At 29.4% G+C, this 15,322-nt stretch overlaps 1 protein-coding gene across 1 annotated transcript; it reads left to right on the top strand.

Annotated features, from left to right (window-relative positions):
* The first annotated feature begins 7,158 nt into the window (after window positions 1–7,158).
* LOC120075529 (Rhodanese/Cell cycle control phosphatase superfamily protein) lies at window positions 7,159–14,608 on the top strand. Its single transcript, XM_039029011.2, has 15 exons — window positions 7,159–7,456; window positions 7,669–7,776; window positions 8,065–8,260; window positions 8,333–8,979; window positions 9,105–9,205; window positions 9,308–9,422; window positions 9,824–9,901; window positions 10,031–10,123; window positions 10,519–10,602; window positions 11,187–11,285; window positions 12,166–12,228; window positions 13,320–13,350; window positions 13,918–13,964; window positions 14,073–14,131; window positions 14,242–14,608. Exons 2-15 carry the CDS (start codon window positions 7,729–7,731, stop codon window positions 14,474–14,476), a joined length of 1,896 nt encoding a protein of 631 aa, XP_038884939.2. The 5' UTR covers window positions 7,159–7,456; window positions 7,669–7,728; the 3' UTR covers window positions 14,477–14,608.
* The last annotated feature ends 714 nt before the right edge of the window (window positions 14,609–15,322 follow it).

Below are 15,322 nucleotides of genomic sequence, written 5' to 3'. Positions count from 1 at the left end.
AAGTATGATTTTTTTTACTTCCAATACAATTATATATACATATATTTGATTTAATTTCACTTAATTTCATTATCTTTTAGATTATTTATTAGACACCAATAATTTTAAAATGGTTTTTTAACACTACATAAATATTTGTTCATAATATAATTATAATTAATTTGCTAATCTTATTTCAATACATGAAGATAATTAACCAAATTCTTTTACATTTTAACATGTTGCTTATTTTTAAGACAATTTTAAATAATGAGTCAAGTAACCCAAATCAATCCAATTCAAAATTTTTAAGATTGGATTAGGTTGAATTCATTATTTAATAAAGGTTGTTTGGATTGAAAAAATTTATAATCCGAACAATTGAATTGAATTTAAAACGTGTTTTAACTCAATCCAACCCACGAATACTTCTACCAAATTTATTTGGTTGTATTTATATCTACATGTCAAATCACCGCAAATTGATTGAAAAAATGACTCTAAATTTATTTTTTTGAAAAATCAATATTTCTAAACTCAATTTTATTTTTATTTCTTTTCAAACCTCTCAAATTATAGCAATCAAATCACCTAGAAAGTTGCCTAAAAAAATCACCTAGAACGTTCTGTCAAATCACTTTAAAGTGTTATTTGATGACATATCGGTGGTTAGAAAATGTTTTGAGAGAAAAATGGGCTTTAAAATTATATTTTCAAATGGTATCTTAATTTAAAGTTCACTCGAATTGAATTGAAGATTTGAATAAGTTAGAATATATAATAATACCATTATAACCATACAATTATCTAAAATAAAACATAGATCACTCAAAATTTAACCAATATATATATATTAGTGGTACAATTGAACTTACTAATTGAACATTTGACCTTGAAGTTGATAAAATATATTATATGCCAGTTAAACTTAGTTGAAATTTTTAAAGTTTAAAATCTACAAAAACACACCATTGAAATTTGAACATCCATTAGATACCAACAAAAATATCCTTTATTCAATCATATTTGTGGTTGGGGTTATTGATATATAGAATTTACGGTTTGACGTAGAAAAATCCATTCATGCCTTTGAATTTTGGAAGTTGTATCAAATTAAATTACAAATTGTATCCATTTGAACCTCAAACTAATAATTGTTTCAATTTAAACCTTGAAATTTCACAAATATATCAATTTAAACCTTAAACTTTTATAAGTACATCAATTTAATGCCTAAAACTTCACAAATATATTCAAATAAAACGTAATGGATAGTTTATATTAATACAATTATGAAAATTCAATACTTAAACTGATATACTTATTAAAAACTCAGGATTTAAATTAATATGATTATTAAATTGAGACTTAAATTGACCTAACACCCAAAATTTAGATTTTAAATTAATATTAGCTTAAGATTTAAATTGATACCATCTATAGAAAATAAATTCTTATTTGAAAAAAAAAAAAAAAAAAGTTACTGTAAATGCCGGTGGAAGGGCAAAAGCGGAAGTATTTAACAAGTAAATTTAATTCGCGGCTTGGGGCACGTTTTATTAATGAGCTTGTAAAGTACGGCCAGGAGGATATTGCCTATTTCAGTTATTATTTTATTTTTACTTATTATTGTTTTTTTTTATTATACATATCATTCATAAATGTGGTTCTTCGTACTTCTTGTCTTCTCTGTATTTACTATTTAATATAAATTTTGGGCCGTGTAAATTAATTTTCTGAGTCTTTATAAACACTTTATTTATGCTTATAAACACTTATTTAAATACTTAAAAAATCAATCCAACACATTATTTGTTTATTTATTTCAAAAGTTACAATATTATTATTATTATAAATATTTCAAAACTATATTTTAGAGCATAATTTTTTAAGATTTCATAATAAATTAGAAACTAAAACTATGCATTAATTACTTAGAATGATGTGACGATCTAAATTTTCGTTGTGGATTAGGGTATATGAAAATAGGTAGGATTTTTGAGTAGGTAATGCTCGATTCATGGACAATTTCTAAGGTTAAACCTAATCATAGTGGCTAATTTAAAAAACTAAGGTCATATCTGAGTGATAAAACTGAAGCTAAGTCTATATCATAAGATTAAATCAAAACACATAAAATCCGTTAGACCGAATTGAAACGTGTGAAATTTCTAATTCAGCCATCAAATTTAAATAAAAAAGTTGGGTTCAACTTAGTCAAGAAGGCCCAAAGGCCCAATACTTACCACCATCGAAGTTAGCCGAAATCAAAATCTGGGCCAGGCCCACTAAGCCAGTTTTCCATTTTTCCTTCTTTTTTTGTTCGCTTTTAATTTTGTATAATCAATTTCTATGGCAATTATGCTTTTTATATATATATATAGGGTTTTGACTATTTGATATCGACTTGTTTTTTAAGATGGAAAAAAAAAAAATTGATTGCGATGGTTTTATGGATATACTTGATGTGAGGTACAAATATTTCGGGTTGTAACTTTGTTCAACATTATTCTAATTGTGCTTCAAGAAAACTAATTTGTTAGTACATGTATTGCACATATTGTGTGAAGTTTAAAAGGAGAACCGAATTATTAAACTTTAATAATACAAGAGAGCTTGAAAAGAAAATTAGAAGTTGGGCGTGAAGATTAAAAAATAGATCTATAATTAATTATAAGTGAAGATTAAAAAATAGATCTATAATTAATTATAAAAAAACATTGAAAATTAAGATTTTAAAATCAAATATAAATCCGCGTATACAAATGATTTAATACTTATGCTTAAAATAAAATTAAGGGGCAGATTTTTTGAATTGGTTAATGTGATGGTTGGTAAAAAAAAAATAAAAAAATAAACATAAAAAATAAAAAAATAAATCTAAAAACGATTGAAAAACAATAATAATCAAAGATAAATTAAAGGTGGTTACAAATGATTTAATTTCTATGATGAAAATAAAATTATTCCATATACCTATATATCCATATAATTTGATAAAAAATATTTGTACACTATTATATGTTAAATAAAACAAATGTTTGAATATTTTTAAGAATAATTCGTAATTGTTTACTCATAAATCTTGATAGGTTTTTTTTTCCCTCTGGGTAAGAATTTACTCTAATTTTAAATTTACTAATATAATTCATAGTCTATTTATATTAAAGAACTAATAATCTCTAACTCAAATTTCCATTATAAATTAAAGATAATTATTTTTAGTTTTATTTGAGAGACTTGATATACCTTAATTTCACAAACTCTTTTCTAAACTAAAAAATATCGTGATAGTTTGAAAAAAAAATCACGATAATCCTTTTTTATTTGAAAAAAATATACTTTAGAGATAATTGTTCCTTAATTAGTTTATTTGATTGTCTTCTTATTTTCAAACTTTGATTTAAACTTTTTTTAAAAATAATTGTGATGATCTTATTTTCAAACTTTGATTTAAACTTTTTTTAAAAAAATATTTGTGATAATTCTTTCTTATTTTAAAAAATATTGGAGGACTTAATTTTAAACCTTTAACTAAATTAAAATATATTTTTTTAACTGGTTACAAATTTCATGATAATTTTCTATTAATTGGTTATTTGAGATTAGATTATCGTCCTAATTTTAAACTTGTTTTAAACCAATATTAAAAAAAAAAATTGTGATAATCCATTCTTATTTTAAAAAAATGGATGATTAATTTACACTAATATTTTGTCTATATTTTATTTATTTCGATTTGGTTGATTTAGATATTTTCTTAATTTTAAATTTTAAATTAAATAAAAATGTTATTTTTTCTATGTTTATAAAAAAATATTCGTTGAAAAATATTATAAAAAGATTATTCGACTGTGCTCCTAATTTCAAATTTTAATTTAAACCAAAAAACCGAAACTTATTCTCTTTTGTAGATTTATAATACTTGGTTGATTTTAAACTTTATTTCAAAATTATAAAGACATGAATTAGTATAGAAAACAGAACATAATAAAAAAAATAATAATAACGTATGAATTGGTGTTTTATTTATTTATTTTATTTTTTAAAGTTAATTTTAACGTGGTGATGTAAAAAGTTTGTTACGATTTAGAGTTTTTTTTAAAAAAATAATTTAATGATTAAAATGTGAATTTACTTATAATAACCTTACAACCATCATTCGTCACTTTTAGCTTCTATAATTGTTATTGTAATTTTGTTGCCCACTCTCTAGTGCATATTGCTACTTGTATGTTTGTTTCTCGATCTCTCCTTATGTGGAAATTGACAGGGATGTCGGTTGGGAGTTTGATTACCCTAATTAGGTGTCCTCTATTCTTCGTAAGGACTTTATTCATTGATTATTTCGTTTTAATACGGATGTTTAGAAAATAAAGAGATAAATAAATAATGTCATTGATCTTCAATAAATGTACCGTTTCTTAACTTCAAAAACTAATTGAATTATATTTCTTATTGACTTTTATAGCTTAAAAGTGAATTTTACAATGTCAAACATATTTGCTTTTAATTATGTATATAATAAGTTTTTATCGGTCAAAGTGAGCATAATTCAAGTAGCAAATGAATATATTAGCAACTAAAAAAAGCTACGTTTCAAATCCTCCATATACTCAAAAGAATTATAAGTTTTTAACTTTTTTTTTTTGTTGGTTTGTTTAAATTTATGGACGTATTAGACATGAATAAAAGGTTCAATGATTCATTAAATACAAAATTTAATATCATAGGCAATAGATTTATTTAAAAATCTTAAAGTATAGGGATCTGTTATATACAAGATCTAAAAAACAAATGAGTTTATTAGACATAACATCAAAACTTTTAAGACTATTAGATACAAATAAAGAAATAGAGAGACTAAGGATTTGATGGGTAGAAAATATGGAAATGAAAATTTCAAAATAAGAGATTAGATGAAACAAAGCTGTATTTCATGTTTTAAGACATGCGTTTGGTAGCATATTCTGAAATTGAATTTCAATTTAAATAATTGTTTTAAATGTTTGTCGATACTATGTTTATAAACCTTATAAAACTAGTAGTAGTTACTTACTAAATATTAGATTGGCTATAAACTATTACTATAATTTATGGACGTATATTATGTTAAAGTTGTTTATATAATTATTATTTATAATATTATATAATTACAATACCATACATAATATATATTATAATTTTAAAATGAATTGAGTTTATAACACGACTAGCTATATTTTAACAATTTTATTTTTATCTAATATAATAATGTATTTTAAAATTTAAAATTCAAAATATGAATATATTAAAAAACATAAAAATATTGTACACTATTCGTATTATATAAAAATAAAGTTTGAAAACAATTTTTAGAAATATAATCGAGATGGTACCAAACACGTATTTTCTATATATAATAAATTTAAAATTAGAAAATAGCAGAAGCTTCTCATTTAACCTTAGTTTTATCCTTAAAAAACAGTTATTTTGTCTTTTCGAATGTTAATGGAATATTATCCGCAAGAGAAAACAAATATATATCCGGAAAGGAAAAATCCAAAGAAGATGAAATGATGTTTGACAATTTATCCTCCAGTTTTATTTTTCTATATTGCAATTTCAGTCAAATAGACAAATACTACATTAATTTTTAAGTTCACTAAAAAAAAGGCAAAAATAACCATGAAATTTCAATTTCCAGAAGTTCAAGAACAACAAAGAAATAACAAAAATGTTCTCTCCATAGAAAAAAAATAAATAAAAATAATATCCAAACAATGAATATTGATTTCATCAATATATCGATATCTAATCAATATCTATGGATATTACTCTAAATAAAAAGATTATAACAATCATTTGAATGGATGATTATGATGCTTTAAAAATCAAATTAAGTTACAAATGTTATTAGTTTATATCTTCAAATATATATATATCCAAATAATGAAACCTTTTGTCAATATTGATTTTATCAATACACCAATACTAATCAATATCATGAATGATGCTCTGAATAAAAATATTATATCAATTGTTTGAATGGATGAATATGTTATTTTTAAAACCAAATTAAGTTATAAATGCTATTAATTTATATTTTCAAATATATATACACACATGTCTTATAGAAATTTACAAGGGAATTTTAAAAAATATATAAAAAAAACGAGAAACTATTTATATAAAATAGTAAAATTTTAATATATATATATATATATATATTTATTTATTTATAGATGTTGATAAATAGGGTTGGTAACGGGGCCGGGAGGGCATCCCCGGCCCTGTGGGGGAAATTCACCCCATCCCTGCGCCCATCTCGGCCATTTGAAGGCAGGTCCTCCCCCTACCATATTCAATTCAGGGCATTTTTTTAGTGTTTTAGGTTTGAGCTTGGCTTATTGGGTTTAGAGTTAGAAATTAAATATTTAATATTGGGTTACAATCCAACACTATACATTATAAACATATATATAAATAATAAATTATATAAATTATTTATATATATTTATAAAAATATAAATATGTCAAATCGGGGTCGAGACGAGGCGGGGATTACCATCCCCGTTCTTGGACGGGGCTCCGAAATTTTTTTCCGATTTGACCCCATCCTCGATCAAACTGGGGATTCCCCACCCCCTATCCATGTGTATCAGTAATAGAAACGGATAGAAGTTAGCTATCGATAATTTTTTTGATATTTTTGTAAAAAGTTTGACATTTTTTCTATCTATAAAAATTTTATTTATAAAACAAAGCTTCTATCGATATTTCATTATATATATATATATATATTTATTTATTTATTGATTGACCTTTCTTTTATATCGAAAAGAATTATGAAACATAAAAAATAAATGTGAAAATGTTATTAATACAAATCATAAAGGTTTCAACTCGCTTAAAAAAACATATTATGTTTATTTACAGTTTTTATTTATTTATTTTTAAGAATATTAATATTTTCATGGATATTTTTACCTTCGAAACTCACGAGCACATGTAACTTAAAAAAAAAAAAAAGAAAGAAAAGAAAAGAAAAGAAAAAACACTTAAAAAAACATTACAAATAAAACAAATCTTAATACGAAGATAATTCTCTTATCCAGTTGAAATTAACTGAAACGAGAAGAACAAATCAGAAGTAAAATTTCAATGAAATCGACTAATTAGTGGAAAGAGGAATCACTATTTCAGTGTAATTTTAATTTATCGTTTTTTAAGAAAAGAAATCTCAGTGTAATCTTGAAGTGAGAGGCAATAATCAGAAGTAAAATCCGAGGCAGAGAGCAAAGCCACATAAAATCAAGAACAAGATTTGTCTCACCCCACCAATGGCAAAACGAGAGGCAAAGAGGAATTGAAGAAGATGAAGTTTCAACTCACCGGCCTCATTAAGCCACACGATTCTATATCCCCTTCTATCTACTTTCTTTCTCAACTCCCTTGACCCACATTTTCCCCTGTGTTCATCTTTCAGAATCTCCATGTAAGTTCGTCTCGCCCTCATCCTCACTAATCCCATTTTTTTTCTCAATTGTTTTTGCTGCTTCATGAATGATTTTATCCCATTTGTTTATTCATATGTGATTCTCCCATGGATCGGCAGTGCTTGGCGTAGTTTTGTTCTGAATTCGCGAGGTTTTTTGTTTCTTATTCGGTGTACGGTTTTGATCGAGTGTTCTCCTCATTTGGGTGCAGGATGAAAGGCTTTTGAAGCTTTTTCCCTCATTATTGTCATTAACTAGGATTCAATTCACAATGTTATCGGTTTGCTCGGCGACCCCTAGCTGTTCTTCTCAATCTAAGGTGGGATCTGGTCTTAATCTTCTGCTTTTGAACTTCTATTATTGATAATTTATTTTCCATACAATGCTACTATCAATATTTCAAGATTGATGATAGTGCTCAGCTGGAGAATGAATCAGTGAGCACTTAGTTGATAACACCTTCTTAATTGGGAGTTGTGTTAATCTAACCGTTGAAATTTTACTCTGAGGTCTCTGAATATTTAAGAACTGTTTGATGTCTGGAGAGTCAATCATTGTAAGTTAACTGTATGCATAACCATTCTGATTTGGAATAATAAACCTGCAGATTACTTTCCATGGTGGACTGAGACCCTTGCTCCCATTCCAAAAGGATATTCAAGTTGGCAGCCATGCTACAGCAGATGGGAGCTTCACAGGCTTGCTTCGAGGAACTCAATTCCATGGAGGTTTTCATAAAGCTTTCTCCACAAGATCATCATTCTCTAATTTGACTATGAATGCTCAAAACCCATTATCCATAGGTAACGATAATCTTAATTGTAGAAACCTTGCTAGTTGTACACAGTTGTAACATTAAACGAACATTCTGACAGGTGGAGTGAAATATGTAGAGAATTCCAGTTTATCTGCGGGAGAAGAGACACTCCATGTTTCTGGACTACCTGGGGAAATTACTTCAGTTCAAGTTTTAACTGTAGAGCATGAAACTGGGTTAACTGATAAAATTGCATCCGATAAAATGCTCTTTGTAGCTGACTCCCTAAATGTGGATAACAATTCAGTTTCTAATTTGAAAGCAAGTGCAGAGGATTTTTTGGATCGCGTCAGTGAGTCCTTTAATGCCTCTATACAACAAGGGGAAAACACTATTGAGAAATCATTGGATACTATTAACTCATCGATATCAGCGTTGATTAAACGGGGCAATCAAAGTGTAGATGATGCCTTCAATAGTATATTTTCATCTGTTGATCAGATTGGGGAACAAGGTAGTAATGGACTCACCAACTTTTCAACTGGGCTCAAGGAAGGATCAATTAAAGCTTCTGTTTCTGCAATCAATTTACTGAGACATGCCGTTGTTGCAATTGAGGATTCTCTGATAAATGCAACTTCATTTGTTGTCTACTCCTATGGGTCAGTGAAGGAACTCTTTCCTCCTGAAATTAGGAATGCTTTAAGTTTGTCCGAGCAAAGAGCAGCTGAAATCTTAAGTCCTGTCAGGACTGGTTTTCAACAGGTATATTAGTTAATGATTTAAGATGTCATTCATGTTTCTCCTGATTTTCTAAAAGATGTACGTTAACATGTCACAAGATCCAAATTATGATAAAATTATACATCAAATGTATTTTTGGAAAGCAGATTTACCTTACTGTTGAGAGTTTGGAGAAAATCATTGGCTTAGATCCAAGTGATCCGCTCGTTCCATTTATACTCCTCCTTGGAAGCTCTGTCACTCTGTGGTATGATTATTCTTGAAGCTTGAGTATAACTTCTTTATGTTGTATTGTGGAAAACATAGAAGCCATTGCTTGAGGTTTAAAATTTTAATCAGATTTGTGCAGGATTTTCTATTGGACAAGGACATATGGTGGTTATTCTGGAGATTTATCTCCTCAAGCAACTTTGGAGCTTCTGAAAGGATCTGATAATGCTGTTCTTATTGATGTCCGGCCTGAGGCAAGAGACTGTAAAATTTCATGGCCTTTTGTATTCACAGCATTGAGCATGTTTAAGTCCTCATTTCTCCACAAAATAACTGTGTTGAACGGTTCATTCGAGCCAAGCCCTACTCTTCTACTGTTCAATGAAATATGTAGTATAAGGTTATTGAAAATATGAAACTTCATCGTGCTCCGGGATCAAAGACAAGAAGGTTAATAGGAGGGAAAGAAAGCAGTCACTTCTTCAGTTAAAACCAAGTATTTTGGCTACTGTTCTTAATTTTACTATATCCTGACTTTTCCGATATGCAATCTGGCAGTAACGAAATATAGACTGTTCTAAAATGAAGTCATTAAAATTTATAATAGCAAGTTTAAAAAATTTAAATTTGTTGTTTTTCCCCTTTCTTTCTACAGGATTTGAGAGAAAAAGATGGCATTCCTGATCTAAGACGTGGAGCACGAGCTCGCTATGCAAGTGTAACTCTACCAGAGGTTGGTTTGTGTGCATTATTTTAATTTGAAAGTATGTAGATAAATCATATGTTTTTAGTGCAACCAAAAACAAGCACTGTACTCAATTTCATGCTGCTTAAAGCTTAACTTTTTGTACTTTAATTTCAGGTTGATGGCTCTATACGGAAGTTAGTATCAAGTGGAAGGGAACTTGATGACACTTTACTTGCTTCTGTCATCCGGAACTTAAAGATTGTTCAGGTAGTTGGCCTCTTTTCAAAACATTGACGGAAGTAGTAAAACCATGGAGCTCAAGAACAATTTGCTTACTGTTCTTATGTTTGAAGCTGTAGATTTTATTTCTTTAGTCTCTTCAGCTGTTGCTGATAGTTATCTGCTACCGATAATTTTCTTACCTTTTATTTTTCTTTTAAAATTATTTTCCAATAAATATGCAAATGACCAAGTTGCACGAAATAAATGTGCCAATTTCTGCAGCTTTTATTATCTATCTTGGGAGATGTCACTTTGGTGACTTATGTCTGTATTAGAATATTGTTTGACATTTTATCTGAACTTTCTCATGATTATCCAATTCTTAGAAAATAGGATTTGGTTTGATTAATGATGTGATTATTGGCTTGTGCTCTCTGTAGGACAGGTCCAAGGTTATCGTCATGGATGCCAATGGTACAGGTTCTAAAAACATTGCTAGATCATTGAGAAAACTTGGGGTCAAGGCAAGTATTCTATAGTCCAAACATTAATTTTTAGGAATGTAGAAACATTTTCTAACTTCGTTTTGATCATGAGGTTTTTAATACATGTCGGAGACAACTTTGTTGGTAAAAATTAGCTGTAGTTTTCATATATTAGCGCATCTAATTTTTTTCCCTATCTCAAAGGTGATTATATTATATAATTATCTGGAACAAAAGAAGCTCTAGGATCTTTTAGAACAAAAAGAGATCTTTTCAAGAAGTCATTGATTCCCCCCTTTTTATGGCACTTTATTGGTGTAAAAATGATATCATATTCATATCCAATTGGAGAAGTTTTTTTAATCTCTTTGGTTGGATTTCCCTTTTGTATCATGTCATTAAATTGTTTCCTATCCAATGTCCTCCCTGCCTAGTGTTCTGTTGAATTACTTACCAATATCTTAGTATTAAAATATTATAATTATTTCTTCTTATTATTATTATTATCATTATCATCATCATCATTATTTCAAGTAATTCACGTAAAGAATTCCCCTGTTATTGAATGTTCTTTACGTTCAAAATTGCTCAATTCTCAATATCCTTGGATATTCATGTGACAGAAACCATACTTGATCCAAGGTGGATTTCAGTCCTGGGTGAAACAGGGCCTCCGCATCAAGGAGCTCAAACCCGAAACGGCACTTAGCATACTGAATGAGGTATCTAATGTTTTTGCTATATAGTCAAAATTATGAAAATGTCTTGAAGAAAAATCATTTTTTCATGTACCCAGCTGTCTTATACGTGAGACTTAACCACCTAACTAAGAATCCCGATCAAATAATATAATTCAATCTTTATGTCAACAAAATATGTATGGTTTGTGGACGGTGTTAAGAGTGCACATTGGGAAGCTGCAAATATGTGGGAAAAAGTTAAAGTAATTGAAACAATCATCGTTGGGTGATAGAAGTGTATTCTTTTTTTATCTTGATGTGGTCTAGGATAGGATCGTCAAAGTCTTTCAATTGATTACTTTTAAAAAAACAAATAAAATTTTAGAAGCCTGCATTTTACTGGGATGTATTTGCTAAGGAAAGCTAATTATTTGGAAATGTAGAGATGTCCGGCCTAGTTGGGAAGGGAACTACTACTTGTGCTTCATTCTACAGCTGTTTTATGGACTTTCTCACGGAAGAATTGCTGCTTTTTCCAACCATGATGCATGTTTAATTTGAGTCTTTCTGGACTAAATACATTCTCTTCATCTGTTTTGACTCGAACACTTTACGTCCATTTCTTTGTATTTGTTATTGGTAAAAGAAAATTAAGGTTTATTCTTAATTATTTTATTTTCCATTATTATTTTCTTTTTGGAATTTTCCATTTATATATTTTCCTTTATTAATTTATTGATGTCTATTTATTCACCTTAGAGAAGGTTGATTATGTACTCTGAATTATCTTGATTTATTCAATAATATACAAATTTAACAGTTATATCCATGAATCATGAAAACTATTGAATATGGCCCATTGTTAGAATTCTTTCAATGGTCGATCTGAATTTACTTCTGAGTCAAACTGCAATCATTGCAGGAAGCTGAGGCAATCCTGCAGGAAATAAATCCGTCTCCTGTACAAGTTCTGGGTTATGGTTTGGTAAGGTTAAATTTACATACAAAATATTTCAGTAAGAAATCGCTGACATTTGAATTGATCTTTATTCATGGCTTTTGCTCCTGATAGTTAAATCCATCGGAGGGATAGACTAAATATTTCACTATTCCTTTCTGGATTCAAAGATTGGAATATGTTTGGTAGTGCTTTTGACTTGCGGAAAAGCACGTTTAAGTGGTGAAGAAGTACTTTTACTGTTTACATAGCATATTTATGCTGTTTGCAATTCGAAAGTTTGAAAGATGTTAAAAGCACTCAGTAGAGCTTTTCCGAAATAAGTCATCAATAGGGCTTTGTCAATTGCTTCTGGTTCAATTGCCAATTACTAATCCCTCTCAACTAACACATTTTCTCCCATTATTTCTTTGTACGCACTTTTTTCTTACTATTCTCTCTATATACTCTCTCACTAACTTCTTTTTACTCAAATTTCTTGCTAGTCTTTTTCTATAGCATACACATAAAGACATTAATCTGTACATATACATTTTCTCTTACCAACTTTTTTCCTTCCCGACTCTAAAAAACATTTTGAGTAAATAATAATCAGTTAAAAAGTAATTCTAAGAGTATATTTTTTAAGTGTATGTACTTCTGATAGGCTTTAGACTCAATTTTATTTATCAATAATGGGGGAAGGATTCAAGAGCTTTCCAATGTCTCCAAATTCTCAAAAGAGACCAATTACAAGATAATTGCCAAAAGATACCCACGCTCTACCACTCTCACAGTATATAACAGTAAATCTTCCCTAAGACCCCTCCTTCCTAACTAAAAATATTCCCGGGCCCACCTCACTTATGAACTGTCTCACGTATTCCTCCCTTTCTTATCTAACGAACTGCCTACATGTATATACTTTTTCTTTGTCTGGTTATATTAATTCTCATTTGCTAGATATCAGGTTTATATTGGCCTGATAAAAGTTTTCATTTCACTTTTCTGTGAAAGACCTTCCCTGTATGCTTGGGTTTTTTCCTTTTTTTTTTCTTTCTTTCTTTTTTTTTTTTTAAATGATGGGTGGGGTTGTTCTGATGTGCATTTATCTAAACTATTCTCTTCATTTTGTGCAGGGTCTCGCTGCCACTTTGTATGCTTTACTAGGTATTGCAAGTCTCATTTATTATTTACTGTTTGCATGAAATCTCAGTGGGGTTTATTAGAGCTGAACTTTAATACTCCATCGTTCCACAAATGTGTTGTGCATTTGTTGCTCAATTTCAAGTGAAGTGGAAGTCCTTTAATCCTTGGTTTTTAAGTACTAGAATGGTTTTTAAGTACTAGAAGCCTTAGTACTATAAACAATTATGACAACTTTGTACCTTGGAATTGAAATGTGCATCACAATAGACGTGTCTTTGTTGTCTTCCAACAGCAATTAACGACTTTTGTGTAATTCTTCTCTTCTGAACCGAAACCCTGCACTTCCTCATTGTCTTCCAACATTGTAACAACTCTGGTTTGTTTTAAACTTTTAATCTTAACCACTGGTTGTTAAAGCTGGTACATTCCGTCTTATTTGTTTGGATACTTGTTCATATCTCTTCTTCAAGTCTAATGTTACTTAATCTTACTGGTACAGTTTAGCTCATTGAATGATAAGGTCATATGTCGTGCCCTGAAATGGGTTCATTTAATCTTTTTTCTGACAAGTACAATTTGTTCTGCCAGAGTGGGAGACTTCGCTACAAATAATTGGCATCATTGGCATTAGTCAGGTACTTGTGTCTGCAAGTTGGACTAACCAAAATTCATAGTTACGCTGTCTACTTTGGATACTATTACTCTACTGTTAATAATTTGATATGGTATGGCAACTCCACCAGACAATTTATCGGCGAGTTGCATCTTATGAAAATGCTGAAGATTTGAACAAAGATTTCAGGTGAAGTGTTTAACTATCTAAGACCTGTTTTATTTGATCATTTTCACTTGCTTTTCTAGCCATTTATGCACCAAATGTCTCTAACCATTCCTTCCCGTGGATTCTTTTAGGCTGTTATTTACTCCAGTCAGTCTTGGAGCTCAGGCATTATCGTGGGCTGCTGGGAAACTGGAGACGAACGGCATTGGACTACCAACGTCTCCTTCCTCCTCGGATGTTCAAAACAGGGTGTTGCAGGCCGCTGCAAAGCACGAATCTCAGCCTTCGGTCGATGAAGGTATCCAAAACAGACCGCCTGAGGCAACAATTCCAGTCAGTGAGGGTATAGATCTTTCTGAGGCATAGAACAATGTTTTCTGGCGGTACATAATGCTTGTTAATGAAAGTCCCTTCTTCTGAACTTGATTGTTGATCCAACTATACTAACAGTATAACAAGTTTGAAATGGATGGCTGCTTTGCTCAGCTACTCAAGAAATATCGTAAGCTGATACCTCTGCCTTCTCTCTCTCTCATAAAAGATGTAGAGTCCTTTGCATATACTAAATCAATGTTGACTCGCAGTATATCTAATACTGACCTACATTCTTTTTTTGTTAATTGATATTGCTCTTTTTAGGTTTATCATCGACTAATTTTAACCTTCATTAATCGAGAGACTAAATTGACGTTTGTTAAAAAATAAAGGAGTAAATTGAAACTTTTTAGAAAAATAGGGACTATATTTTTAAAAAATGCAAAAATCAATGACCAAAAGTAGTCATATAATTATCGATCAATGCTTAGGTTTTCGAAACTTAGAAAATGATTCCTTTTTCTTTTTCTTGAGTTTGAATCATTTGGTATAGAGGAATTCAACACGTGGCCTTTTGATCGAGAGCATATAGTTAGTTAGTTCTATGGTCAGATTGATAGCTTTGAAAATTATTCTTAATGATCCAAATTATTGTGAATAATTTAGGCAATAATATGGTATTATAGTGGCAACTCATATGATATGGAAATTGAATTAAAATTTGGAAAACAAAGTTGATTTCCGCTCACATAATAGCTTGTTATGTATAAAAGTACAAATACTTTTTACCTGATATTTTTAATGCAAATAACTTCAAAGTTTTTTTTTCGGGTAACAATTTCAAAACTTCTTTTTATATTGGAAAAATGTAAGAAATTTGTCAAAACCTATGAGTAT

The sequence above is a fragment of the Benincasa hispida genome, chromosome 4 (genome assembly GCF_027475165.1).
Source record: "Benincasa hispida cultivar pf3 chromosome 4, pf3_genome.v1.1, whole genome shotgun sequence".
NCBI lineage: Eukaryota > Viridiplantae > Streptophyta > Magnoliopsida > Cucurbitales > Cucurbitaceae > Benincasa > Benincasa hispida.
The sequence above is the reverse complement of the archived record's forward strand: the minus strand, read 5'-3'. Positions and strand labels throughout refer to the sequence as shown.